Here is a 20,345-nt window from a genome sequence, read left to right as displayed (position 1 = left end):
GTGCTTCAGCTCAGCATTTGTTCTAAACTGCAGTTCTGTCATCTTTTGCTGAAGTTGAAAAAATGTCCACACTGCTGTCACTGCTAACTTCAAGTTATCAGTCAAATTCAGTTGTAATTCCACTGCTTATAATTCAGTTTTCCCATTTATCTGTGAGGAATATATGGGTTACCTATGTATGATGCTCCATTATGATAAATACATCTTCTCTGATGAGTCTGCAGATGTTTTTCAAAGTGCTGGACTTTTCCTGAACAGGTTCCACCCTCAACAGGTCATAAAGTGTGGTGTGTAATCTGACTGTGAATCTGAACATGTGCAGAATGTAATTTCATGATGCCATAGTGGAACTGAATGAGGCCAGATGTGCTGCAGAACAACGTATGTGTTCAGTTAAAAAATAATTCACTTAATTGTTCTGTTTCCCAGTCAGTTTTTCACATTAAATAACATTAAAATAAACGTTTAATCAGTTAGTTCTGAAAGATACATAATTTATACTTTATTATAAGTTTTGTGTGTTTTGACAGAAAATGTTAAAGTTTAAAAGGATTTTTTTTTGGTTAAAAAAGTCATTCAGAGTGGTTTGGGTTCAAGTTCTTCGTTCTAGAGAAGCTTACCGAATAAGAATGATTCACAGTGGCGGTGATACAAACTAGACATCCACCTCTAAAAGCTCCCTTACAGAAATGTATAACATGAAATGACATTATGATAGTTTTGAGAAGGTTTTGGTCTAAAATGTATTGTTTTTAATTCATTCATATTGGAAGGGTACATGCCGTTCCATTATGGTTGTCCCCATAGAAAGCTTATTTTTTCAGATGTAGCACTATTTTACCATCATCAGCATTACCTATAAAATGCAGAAGATGTGTAGGTTCCCTGATGTTTTTGGATAGTAAATAAATTGGCTATATTTCTGTTGTAGACATTGTGATGTGTTGGGAATGCATGTTGAGACTTTTCAGCTTCTGGTGTGTGGGGAGTTCCGCTCCTGGCGTTGGAACTTGCGTGGAGTTAGGGTTCTGGTATGTTGAATTCAGATTCAGTATGTGGAGTTGTGATTCCGGTATGACGATTTCGGGGGCTGGTTTGTGGAGTTTGGGTTCTGGTACGCTGAATTCGGGTTCCAGTGTGTGAGGTTTGGGTTACCCTGTGTAGAATTTGGGGGGCTGGTATGACATTCGGTTTTTGGTGTGTGGAGCCCTGCACTGTTCCCATGTGCTTTAGCTTCACATGTGAAGTGCCGATAAAGCAGATAAAGCAGTTTTCTCTGCTCTAAATGACGCATGGCATGCCTTTGCATTTCGCCTCCTAATTTATGACTTCCCATGTCAGCGGAGTCGCTGTCCCCGGGGACGTTGCGGTCATTATTGACCCTGTGCTCTGGACCTGCTCCATGAACAGGCAGAATCTGGAATTTTGATTAGTCGAGCCTGCAGAGAATGCAGATGGTTTCTTGCTGCTCCTTCACAGCATATCAGCTTTTTCTACATAGGCGTTTGGGGTTTAATTAATTGTGTGAGTTTAGGTAGTAATGTTACAATACTGAGATTGTTGATTAAGTTAAAAAAGAATTCCAGCACAAAGCTAGCATTTGGTATCTCTCAGCGATTTACAATTTTCAATCAGTCATTGTCTCCCAGCAGCATCAATGGATATGTTTTAACTTTTTCCCTAAGTGTCTTTTTGTGATGTATATATTACTGTTATTAGAGGGTTGTTTGATACAGTTTTATTTGCATTTAAATGAGTCACAACAGAAATTGGATTGCTTGTTTGATTGAATATATGCTAAAAGCTACCTATTCACTGTATTAATGCAGACAGCAGAAACACTGAAGGAAGAACCAGCAGAAAGTGTCTTATTAAGGTGTTGGGCCACCAGCTTTAACAGGCCTCGTCACAGATTCTACAAGTTTCTGGAACTGCACTAGAGGGATGGAGCACAGTTCTCTGTTGGTGTTTTGATGATGGTGGTGTAGATTGCAAGGAAACACGTTGCTCCAAAATCGTCTGTGACTACAAAGACCATAGCGTATGATTTACATCATTTTCATACAAATCAACCCTTTCATGTCCTGGGCAGAGATTACCAGCCCGTGTGTCACCTTCATGCAGCCCAGCATCATATGGACAATTTAACCACAAATTGTTTCTTTATTATTAATATTATTTTTACTATTATTCTTTTTTTATTATTATTTCCCCTCTAAGGGGACTGGTTGACCCAAAGCATAGCAGCAGGCATGCTGCACATGCACTTGCCCACTTGTGGAGAATATGGTGAAGGATGACTACTCTGATCGTATCACTTTTTCCACATCTCTGTAGACCAGTGCTGATGGTTTTTCCACCACGGACCTCTTAGATGGTCAGTCAAGGGGTTTGTGCACTGCAGCCCTATTATTCCTCTTTATGTAGTTGTGGACAGACTGTTCTTGCTACAATCTGATGATGTCCTGCACTGATGTTCTCATTCACATGAGAAGCAGCTGCTCTTCTGTTTTTCCTTACATGGACCATTGCTCCACAGTAAAATTCATTAATTGATAACAATTACTTATTCAGACTGTTGATATTCACAAGGATTATGTTATAGTCTGTTTAAACCCAGTGCATTAATTGAAGTAGTAATAATCTAAATATTTGCAAATTCATCATTTTTAGGGTACTTTCCACTTCGGTATAGTGGCTGTCACAAACTCTAACCTCTAAATTTTAATTTATGAATATAATATTTACATTTTTCAAGATCTTTTTGATTTGCTTTAAAGCAACGTTGAAAGATTTAGATTATCATGAGTCATTTTTACATTAAATAAAAAAAAAATTAAAAAATGCTGTCCAAGTCAGTTAGAAGTCCGAAATGTGTTTTCTCAACTCTGACTCTGAACCAGTTCAGTAGAATGATCCACATAACATCAACGTCACCCGTCTGTATATTTTCCATTTTATAATGTAAATTAATAGCAAAAATGTGGATGAATCCTATATTTGCTTGTTATTTAGATGACCACTCAGTTAAACATTATTAGTTTGTGGATAATTCCTTTCCCACTTACTTATAAAGAAACAGTTTGACTTAATAAGGCTACTAGTGACTATAAGCTAATAACCACCAATTAACACAGTCATGCTAACTGTTATCTGTTCACTTTCATTCACTGTTAGCAGCATTAGCTTTTCCTGAGCTGTTCCTTTAAATATGTTGTGGGTTTCTAGCTTGTTAACTGATACTGTTTGATGCCTGCAGTGTGTAGACGAGTGTGGGAACCGCAGCAGGCAGTGTGTGTCCGTCCGAGTAGGATCTCACGGGCGCCAAGAGTTTTATTCGCCCAGTGTAATGAAAGTAATTCCTCACCTGGCTGGATGGAATCTTCAACCTCAGCTCAGCAGGCTGTGGATCCAAACCAGCAGTGCAGGCAGGGCAGTCATGCTGAGGCCGTAACGTCTTTATTAGCTCCCTGATATCGCTAATTTTTCCGGCCAATATTTGTGATTGCAATTTAAATGCAGTTTTTTTTTTTAGTTTACCATGCTGTTAAAACTAAGACCCCCCAAAGTAAACAATTGGAGAACTTCATAATATCCCCCCATATGCATTTACAAAAGTTAATTTTTGGATGTTTTACGCAACTCTTTAGTCTTTTACAGGTTACCCTGCCTATAGGGTGAGTTGTTACATTTGCATTCATGCTACATTCAGCTTTATTGTTCACAACCTGTAGATGCTTGAAACAAAGCATACTTTATTATTTGTAACAGAGATGTTTAGGTTTAAAAAATGTTAATCTTGCTCAAATATTTGTAAAACTATTGAGCAAAAACATGTTAGGTTGGGTCCTGTCTCCTACTTCCAAATTAGCCTACATCATGCTACATTCATGACCGGAACTGGGAGGTTTCTGATTTCCAAGTAGAAAAAAGATTTCCTTGAATGAATCATCTGACTTCTGCCAATTTCTGTCAATTTAACATGCAGGAACTGAAACTTAGTGAGTTTCCACATATTGTTCAGGTCTCTGTAACTCTGTTTGAGCTGATTTTGGATATGGAGCTCCACACAGGACATAGCAGAAGACTAACTAATCCCTCTGATGTATGTCAAAAACCTGTAGCTGCTGAAACACAGCCAGTTAGTCAGCTTGTTTGCCGCTATGCAAACACCAGAGAAAACAGTGATTGGAAGACTGAGTTGCCTGTGAAAGTTAGCAAAAATAGCTGCAGGCGAACAAAATAATGTCGCATTTCCGTGGTCCAAAGAAAGTTCGTTTAGTGTTAGTAATTAAGTCCTTCTGTACAAGATTTTTGATAAAACTGTGGATGTCATGTTTTTTTTTTGGTGCTGTATTAATGGTGAATTGCTGCATACATTCATTTCCAACAGCTGAATTTAGTTAGATAACTTAGGGGGGGGAAAAAAAGCCTCAGAACTTGTTGGGCTAAATTGATGAAATGTAGTTATTTTTAATTTTTAATTATTTCTAAGAGTATCCATTTGAGTTTTGTTGATCATATGTAATTTTCTGGGCAGCATAGTAGTGAAGTGGTTAGCACTGTTGCCTCACAGCCAGAAGGACCTGGGTTCGATTCCCGGCTGGGCAACCAGGGTCCTTTCTGTGTGGAGATTTTCTTACTTTTATTCACAAGCAAATTCGGAAAACAAAATCCAAAATCTTTTGTTTTGGTAAAATCAAAAGTGCAGCAAGACTAGATTTAGGATGACAAATTAAGTGTTAAAAGATCTCCTGCTAGCCACAGATTTAATCAATTTGAATTTATAAAATTATTTTATTTAAAATTTAAATAGAAATTTTAGATTTGACATGGACATTATTTCATATGAACATAGCTGTTTAATTCCAATATAAATGTTTTTAAAGCTTCTTTTTAACAAGCACTTCTTCGCATCCATTTTTTCCAGATAATTTTCAGTTTCCAGATGTCATGAAGACATTAGAGCACCTACCTAAAGCCACTAAACAACTACATTGCAGTCATTTTCTTTATGTACTGAAATGTTAAGAGTTTCTGTATGAGGGGCCCGTAAGATCCTCCTAAAACCACTGACCCAAACACTTCCAAAAGCACTTACAGGAACGTCTGCGTTTCTCAAGTTCCCCTCACACCTGTCTGCTCACATAATCTGCCCTCAGCAGGTACAAAACGGGTATGCAGACAGATATGTGTATATGTGGGTTTATGGGGGTTTGGATTTGACCTGAGCCGTCTGCTTACTGTTAAAAATCTAAAACCACAACTGCTGCTTATACTGTGTTCTGTATATATAAAATTCTTTACTATTTATATCTCTTTAAAATCTAGAAACATCTTGCCAGGTCATGTCATCCGGATTTTTTTTAGATTTTATTATTCTGTATCATTTTGAGCTCAGTAGCTTTACATTGTGTGAACATTTCCTGATGAACAGAACGAGAAGTGGTTCAGATTGCTTCAAACAAAATCTCTATACATTAACATACATTAAAAGTTCCAAATGTCTTTGCCTTTACATGTAAAGTTACTATGCTTTATTTATAGATCACCCTTCATAGACTCAAGAATGCTTTACAGCACAAGTAGCAAAATAACATACACAAATTAACGTCATATGTAAAAATTTGTACACCCCTCGGAAAATCAACAAAAAAGTCCTTGAATGAAAATAAGTTAATCCATCCTTTACATAACCAAACCTTTACATACGACTATATACTGTGTTCTTTTACTTGTCGCAATTAACAAAATCTTCCAGACAGGAATGTGAAACGTGTTAATGAGGAACAATAAAGAAGGTGTGAGGCTGTTGAGTTTTAACCCACCTGCTCATTCTCACTGCTGTTATCTCTACAGTGATAAACATAGTGAGGAGAAAGTGAGAGAGTTTCTCCTTGTTTTGTGTGTGGCGGGGGGGTGGATGTGACTTTGGTGGTTGGGCAGTAAGAGTGGAGAGGAAAAGCGGAGAGTATGTTTGAGTCTAAGCTGGAGCTGATAAGGGCAGAAATTCCTCGTCTGCCTCCTATTGGGCTCCTCCTTTGGTGTGATTTCACAGCTCATTGAGCCGAGGGCTGTGGTATGTCCTGTTTCCAGACAGAGGCTCATCTGCTGCAGCTGCGATGAGGCCTGCGCAAGGCTTTATGGATGTAAAATACACTTACAAAGGGGTTTAGAGGCTCTCCTCTTACAGAGTTTGCAGGGCAAAGAACTTTTTTTTTCTTTTTTTTCAGTATTTAATACTTCTTCACAGCCTATTATCTTAAGCCTCACCCATATGTGTCCAGATATTTACAGTGTTTTTTTAAATCTCTTCATCCACACAAGAACATACAAATCACTCAGAAACACATATGTGAGCATGTGATAACACTATTGTGAGAGCACAAAACATAGAGCATGAAGCATAAACGAAAGTGACAGCGGTGTGTTACAAACACAGTAGGGATTTAACTTTCATGTCATCAGATCACCATAATTCAATATTTCATACAGATTCAAATTCCTGCCAGAAAATAAAAGCTTAAAAAAGCAGAAGCCAAAATAGGCTTGCTGTTGTTTGCAGTGCCGTAGCTATGCCTCCATCTCTGAAACGTCCAAGTCTGACTGTGGTTGATGATCATCAAGTCACATATCTTTAGAATCGTTGAGGCATTTTTAATATTCCGATCAAGGGGACACCCTATTTAAAAGAACTGAGCGCATCGCATCCTAATCACACTACAGTGTAATAAAAAGAGTAAAGCTAATTTCACATAGAAGTGTTATCAACTCCTAAATTGCAGAGCACCCAAATAACCCAGGTCACAATGTCTACAACACAAATAGTCATTTTATTTACTATCCAAAACCACCAGTGAACCTGCACATGTCTTCTGAGCTTTTACGTGTAATGTTGATGATGGTAAAATAGTGGAAACCCTGTAAAAAAAGGTTTTCTTTGAAGAGTATTTTGCCTCACAATGCCCTGCATGCACCCCTTCATAGGTCTTTCAAACATTTAAAAACACATTTTTAAATGAATGTTTTTCCTTTAAAAAAGAAAATTAGATTCAAAAAGCTAATAATATTAATACAATAAGTAGTGATTTTATGCATGTTAGTGTGTTTGTTTAACCATTTCCTAATCTCTCCTCAAGCCCAGTATTAATTGTAGCTATTATCTAATACCTGGTTTATCTAACAAGTACCTCATTAAAATAAATAAGGTGTTTCTTTTATGCTTATTTTTATGCTCAGTTACTGTTTATTTGCTGAATTGAACAATTTTGAAAAAAAAAAATACTGTGCAAAAGTGATTACACATTAACATTACATGGATTTTTTTCATGTATTTTCAGATAACCATAAACAAGCGCTTTACATCAGAGCATATAAACATTGTTGCCTTCTTGCTAACATGGTGACTGTTTAGTCTAGAAAAAGATCCTTCAGTACATCATGAATGTATTTAAATCCCTGCTTTTGTAGGTCTGATACGATGACATCAGCTGTTTAGTTTGCTTTGATGAAGCTGAAGTTGTGTAATAAGAAAAACACAGAGCAGGATTTGGTTTTCCGTTCAGTCGGGGATTTGGAGGAACCCAAGTCTGTAGCGCTGTTGGGAAAGTGTGCGTGTACACCTGCAGAGTGTTTGATTGTGTTTTAGATCACAGGGCTGTTTATAGTGGAGCCAAAGATGCAGCACTGCTCCTCTTCCTCAGAGCTAATGGAGCACTAAATGGTCCATGGTCTCCGCCTCAGCGCTGCAAGGTGGCAAACAAAACATACGATGGCATGGCGATCAAAGAGCAGCGGGGAGCCACACTGATGCTTTTGGATCGGGCCAGAAACACGCTGTGGTGGGAACCTCCGCTGGACCATGAGGGAAAAAAAATCAAAGTCTTGCTGTTTAGCAGTCAGACTTCATCTCTAACAAGGAGAAAAAGCTCAAATCTAATGATGCAGTTCATCATTGACGTAAGAAACTGGTTAAAATGTAAACAGTCATTCAGAGTGGTTTGTTGTGAAATGCTCTGGTTTAGAGAAACTTGCAGAGTCAGAATTGTTCACAGTTCACAGTGGTGGTAATAGGAAGTCCACCTCTAAAAGCTTCTTCACAGAAAGATGTTACATGAATGAGCTTACATGGTTTTGGCCTAAAATCTATAAACACGGTGTATAGGTACACCATGGTGTACTTCCACACCAGTTTCTTCCAAACTATCGCTTTAGGGAGAAGCCTGAAAGGTCTGCAGTCTAAATGTTAGCCTTAGCTAGCATCTGAACCCAGCACACTCTCTCTTTGTCCTGGGTTAGTGAGTGATAAACTGTCAGCTGGTTTGAGGGTTTCCATGTTGTTGGTGGATGGTAGGACCCCCTCCACCATTCTTGTCAATCCATCACCCCCCTCCCGCTGGCCACTGGCTCTCTGGAGAATCGCCACTGTTTAGCCAAGGCAGTGAAGGAAATGAAAATGCAATCAGAAAAGCCATTAAAGTGACCTAGAAAAATGAGTCGTCTCTGTCCTCTGACAGTGCTCGCTCTTCTTCATCCACCTCGGCCTTTTAGTCCGCACCACTATATTTAGCCTTTAGTCACATTCCACATTCATTTCCCCCCCCTCGCTCCGTCCTTTGAACCCAGCGGCAAGGTGATGAATGAAACCTGCAAAGTAGCGTTTGGCTGAGACAGATCCATTTTGTCGGCTAATGCCTCCGCTGAGTGCTGGTGTGCGTTATCTGTAGTGGGTGGGGGGGTTGGGTCTAGCAAGGATGGACCACTTCCAGACTGTCGCTCTAAACTAAACACATTTCACCTGTGTTGATATCTCACTCATCCCCACTCTATCTCGGTAGAAAAATAACGCCACAGTTGAGGATTGTTACTGCAGATAGAGGGCTATTTGTCTTAGAGCCTGATGGTCAGTGATGCATGGGCTTTATCAGGCCATGGAGAAGCAGATGCTGCTCAGGGGTGGGCAACATGGCAAAAGTAGAACATCACGATGCTTATAGACATATTGTGCAGAAGTCAGAGACCAGACTTTATTTGTTTCTAGTCTGGTCCAAACCTGTAGGTCAAGACTTACAAGTTATTCATTTTTCCACCTATTAGAAAATTACACAGAGGCCTCAACAACTAGTTATAATATCTAACGTGTTAGTATTTAGTGTGTCCACTCTTTACCTTTATTACAGCTTCTATTCTTTTCAGGAGGCTCACTTTCAGCTTTTTGAAGAAATCTGCAGGGATAATTTTCCAAAGTTCGGTCTTGTAAGTCAGTTTTGCAGTTTCTCAAACACATTTCGTGATGTTGAGGTCTGGACTCTGGGATGGCCAAACCATTGTCCTGAGAACACCAGCAGCTTCTTTGTTTGACAAGAACTTCTCAGTGGTGTGCTTAGGATCATTATCTCACTGTAGAATGAATCAAACGTTTTACGTTTGCATGCATGATGCCTTCATTCAAAAACACATCACCAACTCCAGATGCACCGAACCTGCACTGATCCTCTGCCTTGCTTGACTGTTGATGGTTTAAATTCACAGAGTCCTTTGTTGCTTTGGTGCTCTACATACTGCCTTCTGTCACTTCCGAAGATCTCAAATTTAGACTCCAGTCCATACAACCTTACTCCACATCTCATATGTTCAGTTTTGGCCTTCATTTGTTTCTGTTTTTGTCAGTAAGGGCTTCTTGACAGCTGCACGTCTTTTCAGACTCATAGCTCTGTGTTGTCTTCTCACAGTGGTAGGATGGACAGAAACACCTGTGGATTTTTTCAGATCTGAAGCGAGAGTGGAGCTTGATTTTCTCCTCTCTCTCAATGATGCTTGTGTGGCTGTTTTGACTGGAAATTAAATACATGTAAGGTTTCTGGCTATTGTGCAGTACTGTATTACAAAAATAACCCATTTCACCCCAATTATATCAATATTTGTATTTCTCAAAATAGATGAAAGTAAGCATAAATATACAACTGAGAAATTTCCTGTTGTGAAAAAAAAATAGTTGATATCTTGTTTGAGTTTGAAGAGCAAAGTTTGGTTCCAGATTTCTTCTGGATGCTTCTAGCCATCAACTAGATTTATTCAGTTTCATCAGTAGCACCTGATTTAATTTAATGAATTAGTGATTAGATAAAGCAGATATTAGATGATAACTGCAATTAATACTGGGTGTCTTGAAATAAAGGTTTGTAAATGGTTAAACAAACACACTGACTTGCATAAAGTCACTAGTTATTACACTTGGATATTAATGTTATTTGTCTTTACTCTAATATTAGTGTTTTTCTGAGTAAATAAACACGTACTGCCCAGATAAACAGCTTTTTAATTCTAATTTTCTCAGGTGTCTAAAACTTTTGCCCAGTACTGTATATGTTTTATACATGTTTATGTCAATTTTTTGTAACATTGTAGTTGTTTTAAAGCTTCCTTTCGATGTCTGTAGTTGTATGTAGTTGTCTTTAGTTGTCTTTAGCTGGCTACCTTTGTCTTTCTGTCTTTAGTTGCCTTTATCAGTCTTTAGTTGCCTTTCGTTCCCTTTATCATTCTTAAGTTGTCTTTCTGTCCTTGATTGCCTTTTTATGTTGTTTTTACTTTTCCTCAGTTGTCTTTGTCAGTCTTCAGTTGTCTTTAGCTGTCATTAGTTGTCTTTCTGTCCTTCACAGTCTTTAGCTATCTTTGGTTATCTTTCTGTCTTTAGCAGTCTTTAGTTTGCTGTATCAGTCTGTAGCTGTCTTTAGTTTGCTGTATCAGTCTTCAGCTGTTTTAGGTGCCTAAAACTTTTGCACAGTACTGTATAGTTTTATACATATTTATGTAAAAATAAAAATCAATGTTCTACCTTCACTAAAAAAGTCCAAAGAAAAAGTCTGACCACTTCTAAATGGGTTTTCTGCTGTATTGAACAGTTACTTTGCTGAATAACTGTCCTCTCCTCCTTGTGACCTACATACTTTCGTAATCAATCAAAAAAAATTCAATTTAAATTTGATTTACAGCAGATGCTGGGAATGCACTCAGTGTAAAGCGGGGCAGCATGTTCCACTATAGATAAGCCTTCATCATTTACAGAGATTTCAGGAGCAGATAAGGAGAAGACATTCCATACAGCGTGTGTTACATTCGCACAGAGCTTTTCTGCTGTTAGCAGTGTTTTTTTTCCATCATTAAGTCATTCAGTCTCATTCACTCTGTCCTTTAACCTCCCACTAATGCAGCATTCATTATTGTTTGTAGGGGCTTTTTTTGTTACTTTCTTATAGAATTTCATAGAGAATTAAGGTGATAAATTGGCAAGTTTTTGAGTGTGAAAGTGTAGATTCCTTTACTCTTTAGTACTTTGATGGCCCCAGTAACATATGTGATCTTACTGGAAGAGAAGTTGTCTTTTGTTGCCTTTACCTACCCTTAGTAGTTTTTAGCTGCCTTTAGTTACTTTTATCTGTTTTTAGCCGCTGTAAGTTACTTTTAGTTGTCTTAAGTTGTCTTCAGCTGTATATTTTTCTTGAGTCATCTTTAGTAATCTATAGTTGCCTGTAGCTTTCTTTAGCTGGCTGTAGTTGTTTTTACTGTCATTCATAGCTGTTAGTTGTCTTTAGCTGTCATTAGTTGCCATTAATTGTTTTTAGTTGTCTTTAGCTGCTTTTAGTTGCCTTTATCAGTCTTTAGCTGTATTTATTTCCATTTCACCAGTCTTTATTTGTCTTTAGCTGGCTGCCTTTGTCTGTCTTGCTGCTTTTAGTTGCCTTTATCAGTCTTTAGCTGTCTTTATTTCCTTTACATCAGTCTTTAGTTGTCTTTAGCAGTTTTTAGTTGTTTTTATTTGTCTTTCTGCCTTTGGTTGCCTTTTAAGTTGTCTTTACTTATCCACAGTTGCCTGTATAAGTCTTTAACTGTCTTTATTTCCCTTTATCAGTCTTTAGTTGTCTTTGGCTGTTTTAGCTGTCTTTCTGTCTTTGGTTGCCTTTTAAGTTGTCTGTACTTATCCTCAGTTGCCTGTATCAGTCTTTAGTCCTCTGTAGTTTTCTTCAGCTGCCTGTATCTTTAGTTGTCTTTCTATCTTTAGTTCCTCTTCAGTCTTTACTCATCTATAGTTGTCTTTAGCTGTCTTTAGTTGTCTTTTTGTCGTTAGTTTTCTTTAGTTGATTTTGTGTTTAGTTGTCTTTCTGTCTTTATGTTTCTTTAGTTGATTATGTGTTTAGTTGTCTTTCTGTCAACTGCCTTTTCAGTCTTTGGCTGTTTGTAGTTCTCTGTATCAGTCTTCAGTTGTCTTTAGCTGTCTTTAGTCATCTTTAATTGTCTTTAGTTGCCTTTATCTGTATTTCTATCTTAAGTTCCCTTTGTCAGTCTTTACTCATCTATAGTTGTCTTTAGCTGTCTTTAGTTGTCTTTCTGTCCTTAACTGTCTTTCTGTCTTTAGTTTTCTTTAGTTGATTTTGTGTTTAGTTGTCTTTCTGTCTTTAGTTGCCTTTTCAGTCTTCAGCTGTCTTTAGTTCTCTATATCAGTCATCAGTTGTCTTTAGCTGTCTTTAGTTGTGTTTCTGTTTTAGCTGTCTTTAGTCATCTTTAATTGTCTTTAATTGCCTTTAGCTGTCTTCAGATCAGATGCTTGTATGTGTATGTGTGGCTCAACATATGGAGTGATGGGTGAGACAGTATTATAACTATGTGTGAGTGTCTCCCTCACATCTGGGTGGGGTGGGGTGGGGTGGGGGGCGGGAGGGTGCTGTTAGATTTATGTCATGGTCGCTCCATCCTGCACATCTGGTGTTCATTGGCAGTGTGTAGGAGAAAAAGTCAGTAAGCATCACACACGCTGACCAGGTGGACACACACACACACATATTTGCCTGCTCTCTCTCTCATACAATCTTTCTCTGTTGTATTACCAAAGCAGTAAAAGTAGTGAATACCACTGATATCCCTATTACTGATGAACTGTTGTATTAAAGCAGTGTAACACTGGAGTTTGTGTGTTCTGGTGTGTTCTGCATATCGTCAGCGAGTCTGGTGGGCTTTGTTGCATATTGTGGTGAAGAACCGCCTGCTTTGACAAGAAAGGGCTGTCTGACATGCAAAATAACCAGCCACAGACTGCTGTTTTAGCGTGACGTGTAGAGGCAGGAGATTCTCAGAACTGCATTGAAAGCTCAACTGCAGGAAAACCATGTGAGGATATCACTTCATACAAAAAAGCTTTTAGTAGATATCATCTGTGAGCGGAGCGTCTACAATCACAGATTATTTACTGCTAGAACTACTGTTTTTTTGGCAACTGCCAATTTTAAAACAATGAAATATATTTCGGCTTCTGTGATATACTTTTTTCCTTTACTTTGTTAAACTTTTGTATAAAAGCGACAGAACTAAAGTGGATAACATCTTGCTGAAAACTGAGAGTCTTAAATGTAGGCAGTATGTTTAGTATTTTAAGATATAAGAATATTAAGAGATTATTCTGATTCTAAACACATTCTATCAAATAAAAAAGATAATTTGGTTTGAAGTAGTGCTTGAAAACATAGCAAGACTATCTCTCAGTTCACTGGAATCTTTTCACTGGATAAGATTACTTTATTAGTAATAATGACTTAAAATAGATGTAATAATCATATACTTACAATACTCTCATAGTGAGAAATATTACATGTATTGACTTAATGTTGGATGCTGAAATGTCTTTTTATTTTTTGTTTTGGTTTGTGAAGTCACTTTCTTACTGTAAAACTCTCTTTTCTCATCCACAGGCTGCTCTTAGTGCCTTGAAACAGCTTTCAGAACAAGGACTGGACCCAGTGGATGGACCAATTAATGTAGAGAACGGATCATGTGAAATGTGAGTACATATAAGTAAAATGTAAGTTTAGAAAGCATGTTCCTTTTTTTCTCTCACAAATATAATACAGTGAAAGTACAAATGTTCCGTTTCAATAATGCCCAATTTAAAGCACAAATCTTCTAACATAATGTATATTGTGGCCCACAAAGATTACCTGACTTAGAAAGAAAACACAAATTCAGTTTTCCTGGGGCTTTACATGTCAGTGTCTGACCCAGGGCTGCCCAGACTGAGGCCTGCTGGGCAAAATGAGCCTTTACCCTATTTTCTCCCCAATTTCACCTGCTAGCTATCTCTTGCGATGATAGGACCAGTGCTTATGCTGCGTTCACATGTCGACGGTAGACAGACAATGGCAAAACGTGTACTCCATTGTTCCACAGCCGCAACAGAAAAGACCGCAGCGCTAAAAGGAACACTCCATCAAAAGTTCACTTTTCACACCTTTTGCCGTCGACCAAAGCACTGAAATACACTGGATATTGATTTTTCTCGCGACATTCCCTTTTTTATACAACAAAAAATAAGAGTACAGAGCGTCCTCCTGCCTTTTTCCACCTTAAACAACAGAACATTGTTTTTTTTTTTCTTTCAGTTCAAATTTGAACATTGCATTCTTATTTTCCTGTTAATTTTAGTGACAGTATACCAAGTCATGTTATAAAATACATTTGAAATATTTTATTTGAAATCTACCTGCCGTCTTTATTTGTATATTGTTGTCTTTTTGGCCCTCAGCCCAACATAAACACTGCACTTTGGGGCCCCAAGAGTCAAAAAATTTAGGCACCACTGCAATAGGTCTATCACCTGACCTCAGTACAAGAGAGCTGCTGATTGTAAAGCCCCTGTGAAGCCGCTGCTCTGTGGAGGGCAGTGCTGATTTCCATTCCCCACCACAGCTCTGCTCTTATTATGACTGAGGAGGATTTTGCATGATCTTTATCCACAAATAATGAGAGCCTATGGGAATCACTTTCGCTTGCTCGCTATTTATTTCTCTCTCTCTCTCTTTCGTTCTTTCTCTCTCTTTCTTTCTGTTTCTGTCTCTTCTGCCATCGCTCTCACTTGCTCCTCTCATCCTCTTGCTCTCTCTCTGTCTCTCTCTCGCTTTCTCTCTGTACTTCTCTTTCTTTGTACGCCTCTTTCTTTCTCTCTCCATTTGTACTTCTGTCTCTCTCGCTGTCTTCTTTCTTCATTTCTTCTCTTTCTCCCTTCAGCTTCTCCTTTTTCTTTCTGTCCTTTTTCCTTTACATCTTCTCTCTTGCGCTCTCTCTCTCTCTCTTTTATGCACTCTCTCTTACGCACTCTCTCTCTCTCTCTCTCTCTCTTTCTCTCTCTCTTTCTCTCTCTCTCTAACCTTTTCATTATCTTATCTGATGAGTAGGGCAGTGGAGAATGAAATATGAGCGTGGAAATGATGGGCACACCAAAACGGAAATCGCTCTGACCGTTCAAGAATATTTTCATAGTAGGTGTGTCGTAAGAAAAGGTTAGAGGGCTTTATTTTCAGTGGCTGCAGCTTTGCAGCACAGAACAACGTTCAGACTAAGAGGGAAAAACTGTCCAGCCTGACTGCCTGTAAGGAAATTAGAAGGAAAAATCCTGAGAAATCTGTCACCTTTATTTATTCAGGATGATCCCTCTTTCCTTCTGTTGTTATAGGTTTCATATCAAAATTCAAATCTGGATTTTCCTTGCTTTTTTGAAATAACAGTTAATGCAGTATGTAAACATTGTTAAAGTTTCAAAACAGCCCCACTCATTTAGCCTGTCGCAGTCTAGCCTGCCCATTCAACCTATAGCAGTCCAGCCCTGCCCTTTCAGCCTATAGCATTCTAGCCCCGCCCTTACAGCCAATAGCAGTCTAACCTCACCCATTCAGCTTATAGCAGTCTAGCCCCACCCTTTCAGCCTATAGCAGTCTAGCCCCGACAATTCAATGAACTCTGTATTACTGTGCCATGGCATGAAAAACCCTTTTGCTGTTAATGGATTAATCTTTGACTCTAATGCTGATCGCATGGACCACCGAGTGTACTGGTGAAGTAAAAACCTAACGTTTTTGTTTAAACTGAGGGGCTGAAAACTTTTCTTATCTAGAACTAGGCTGGTCAGCAAGCCAACAGGGTAAAAGAAAGCAAACATGCTAAACAACTCCAACATTAATATCATAGGCTTGAATTAAAGTGCTCATGATATGATACGATTCACTGAAAAAAAGCAATATGAAAGTCTGAAGAATGTCACCTGAACCACTTACATGCCTCAAATGTCTGTTTCAGTCAGAAGTAGCATCAAAACCAGGCTGAAACCCAAACGGCTCCGTAATCCCTAGCTAAATAGTGTGCTGTGTAACATTTAAGTTTAGAAATTCTAGCTTCTGCTGTCGAACAGTGCACTGCCTGTCGAGTACTAATGTGGATGAATCCCAAATGACCATTTTAGCGATATTTTTCATTGTTGGGGTGCAAGGGTCAGTATTTAAACTCCTACATAGTGCACTGTGTAGGTAGTAGGGAGCCGTTTGAGATTCAGCTCCAGCCTGAGAAAAGTGGCGTCGTCAGACTGGCAGAAGAAGGCTTGCGGTGGTAATTTGGTGACCAAAATGTACTTATAAACTGTAAGTTTTTGCATTAAACAGTGCTATGTTGTCGTATGTTCACTGTTATACAAAAAAAAGTTTTAAAAATCATGAAATGTCTGCAGTATACAGTGATTGGTGATCGAATGTTATTCTCCTCATTCAGCGGTCAGTAGTTGCTTAGCAATGATACCGTACTCTAAAGCAACTACATTTCTTGGCAGAATACTTGTTTATGTCGGTTATTATTAATAATAACTTAAATAATTACCTAAAATATCATGCATTTTAATATATTTTATGTTGGCCGCCATTTTATGTACACCCCTCTTGTGTCACCCTGAAACATGCACTAGCAACACCCTAGCAACCACCTTGCAACTATGAGACACTGTAGTGGCCATGTAGCAGCAGCCTAGGAGTCACGTCTAATATCATAGCAACTACATAGCAGCACATCAGAAACTACCAGAGAGACCACAGCAACCACAACAACACAACAGTTACTTAGCAGTCATCTGGCAAACCCCTACCAACCACCGGAGATACTACAACACCCACCTAACAACATCCTAAGAACCATCTCCAATACTACAGCAACAACATATCAAACGCCGGTGATTACACAGCAGCTGCTTGGCCACAGCCTAGAAACACTATATCAGCTACCGAGTAACACGCAAGCAACCATGTTAGATACATTAGCAGCCACTTAACATTTACCCTATTAACCGACTAAAACACCAGTGCCACCATGCAGTAATATCAGGAAATAGGGCTGGGCAATATGGCAATATTTATCATTTTTGTGACAAATTACATCAAAATACAACACAATATGGTTTTTTTGAGGATATTATATCGTCAAGATCTGTAAAACGCTGACCAACACTGAACAAAAATGGTTGTAATCATAGTCTTTGATAGTATTTTTTTAAATGTTGCACTACTTGTTCTTTTTTCTCTATTCCAACTGAACAGATGTCTGAAAAGGTAAATGTTGTAGCATAAAATTTCCTTGGACATATTGCTGTATTATATTTTTGCCATATTGCCCTCCCCTACCAGGAAATGCTTAAGAGGTGCAAAGTGCAAGAGGTGTCAGAACTTTTCTGATTTAGGATCACTTTCCTGTATTTGATCCCCCCAGTGTTCAGTGTATGTATGTTCAATCTGCAGACAAGCGAAGCACCTGGCCGAGAGGACGGACAGTAAACAGACTAACTCAGGCACCACCGCTCAGGACTGCAAGGATTCAAAGGCCGTCGTCTAGGAGCTGAAACCTCCATCGCTCCGTTGGAGCCTCGCGACCGCCACTGTATCCTTCACACGTGTCAACATGCAATAGGGTGGATGTGTCCCAAGAAACGACGATTTAGAGGATTTAAAAAAAGCATTCTTTCAGTCTATGTGAAGACAACACTATCTTAACACATTTATTTACTATGGAGAAATTAACTATTAAAAGAAGCAAGCAAATGTAAAAAAAAAAGAGAAAAACTAATCAGATAATGAGTTAATGCATGGTACTGTTGACTTTAAAAGAAATTTAAATGACTATATAGAGCATTTCCCTGATCGATAGATGTTTTGATTTTGTTTTTTTGTTTTTTTTTCACTTAGTCTCCAAGTGGTATGGATAAAAACAGGTGTATATCATGCCATTGATATAAAATGAAACATTATAAGGGTAAAGCAAAGTTCCGTAGTTTATCTTTTTTGGGGGGGAGGGGTTACATTGTTTTCTTTTACTTTTAATCTATGAATAACAGTGCTTGAGTATTTAAAGATTAACCAATGGCAGTGCTGTGAAAGTTGTAGTTGTTGTCTTCATATATAGTCACCCAGCTTACCTTTTATGCTGACATAAAGCATTCATTTATCTATATGGATGTGTATGACTTGCAGAGTATCATATGCAGAAGAAAAAACTAAAGGATAAAACTGGTGTTAGAACTAAAAAGTAGAGGCTAAAGGAAACCTAAAGTACCCCAGTGAATGGAACTGGAGGCTTCAGTAAAGAAAATACCGACTGCCTTGCCCTCTAAAATGACGTACCATAAAAACAGAATTACCTGAAAGGTTTTTAACAAGAATACAGTATTTTTTTTTGCATCATTTTGGGTAATGCAAATCTTCTAGAATCACCAATTCTCTGAACAAGGAAACACTGCTAACTAGTACATTGAGGGGGGAAACTGGTATACTGACCTTGCAACTTCCTGCTAATTCTGTTTCTACGGTTCTTCTCCTCACAGTTTTGTCCAACACATCTACACCCATGTTGTGTGTTGTATTGACTTAATGCATCAACTGAGTGCTTTTAATAACTGCATTCTGGAGGAGCTTTGAAAAGAGACGCTGTTTTGCTGTTTGTTTTTCCCAGAACAGCTTTTCTTTCCAAATCCACATGATCCCAGTGAATTAAAAAGATTGATTACTTGAATCTGTTTAAGTTCACTTTGCCTGGAGGGCATTTTTTTTCTCTCTGTTGGATGCACAGTATGATAAAAGGTTTCAGTTTTGAAATGCAGTAAAATCACATCAGTTCGTGTTGAAAAATACCTGTGTGTTCGTCTTTCTTTCTCTCCTTTATTAAGCCTTATTGTCCATGTCAGGGCCTGACCAACATACCGCTAAAATAAGTTGATATAAGGGTCACTTAGATTTATTATTTACCAGTATAAACATTAACCACACGCATTAACTACAAACATTAATCACAAAGTCTTAAACAATATTTTTTAATATTGTTTAATATACTAAATATAAAGGTGTTAAAGTATTTTGTGTGTGAGTGTGAAGAACCTATTCAAACGGATTACAACCCTCAACAAGTTCTAGGAAAAACCCTTAAATTGTTATAGAACCTTTACATTATGTGACCTTTAAAAGGTTCTTCACACTTACTCTTTTTCAAACATGGTTAGGGAACCAAACACTAAAACTGTTTAAGTGTGCACTGTTTAAGGTATAACTAAAACTGCTGTAGTTTGTTTAATGTTTGACCATATTGAATTATATCGGCTGATATTATCATTTATTGGAATTTTCAATCCTGAAAATTGGTATCGGTGACAAGTTTCATATTGGTCAGGCTGGAGTGTCAATATTTCCTGGAGAAAAAGAGTTACAGCTTTTTAATTTTGAGGGAACATCATTCAAACACAAACACTAATTTTCTTCCAGGAAATCAACTGAACTCAGTGGTGATGAGGCCTAATCTGCTGTTTTTTTTTTCCTTCAAACTTCATACATGGTGTGCACAATCACTACTGAATCCAGATTCGAACCTGTAAAAACATAAAAAATGGGCTTTACTGAAGAGTAAAAACGTTCCCAAATAAATAAAATGAATTTCTAAATAAAATACAAAATAAATAAGTTTGGCTTCTCTATTGTTGACACAACCTAATTTCTCCAAAAAAGTAACTTTACAGGAGGTGGGAAAAAATCTTAACTTTTAATGCAAGTTAATGTAACAATTTTTTTTTAAACAATTTGATTGTTTCCGTAGGGCCAGTTGTCATGAAATTTTAACATATATAAAGACACAATAATGCCAAAAAGACAGAGTAGTAGGACAATTTAATTTGCATTATCGTCATTCAAACTGACGACTAATAACGGCCCATTTACTCATAAGATACTTCTTTCAATCAGTAATTTATTTTGGATATTTTATTACACTATTCAATTAATCTTTTTATCAAAAATACACATTTCAAGCGTTTTCAATTGTAAAAAATAAAAAAAAGCTTTTTTGTCTATATTTCTCTCTCGCTATGTTCAACAATGTATTGAGTGGATTTTTATTGATCATTTTGAATCGTGCCACTCAGTTCCAATCATGGGGAAATTCACGATACATGATTGTTTCTGAAACAATCATAAACCGATTCGCCTGAAGTCAGAGACATAAACCCCTTT

The 20,345-nt window shown here is 37.8% G+C and overlaps 1 protein-coding gene across 1 annotated transcript in view; it reads left to right on the top strand.

Moving 5' to 3' along the window:
- stau2 (staufen double-stranded RNA binding protein 2) overlaps positions 1 to 18,979 on the top strand; it is a 136,332-nt gene extending 117,353 nt beyond the window's left edge. The window contains 2 exon segments of the mRNA XM_036557975.1: positions 13,740 to 13,828; positions 17,595 to 18,979. Coding sequence (XP_036413868.1) covers positions 13,740 to 13,828; positions 17,595 to 17,688 — 183 coding nt within the window. The 3' untranslated portion in view covers positions 17,689 to 18,979.
- The last annotated feature ends 1,366 nt before the right edge of the window (positions 18,980 to 20,345 follow it).

Source organism: Colossoma macropomum, unplaced genomic scaffold (genome assembly GCF_904425465.1).
Source record: "Colossoma macropomum unplaced genomic scaffold, Colossoma_macropomum, whole genome shotgun sequence".
In the NCBI taxonomy this organism is placed as follows: Eukaryota; Metazoa; Chordata; class Actinopteri; order Characiformes; family Serrasalmidae; genus Colossoma; species Colossoma macropomum.
Note: the sequence above shows the minus strand (reverse complement) of the source record. Positions and strands in the feature narration are given on the sequence as shown.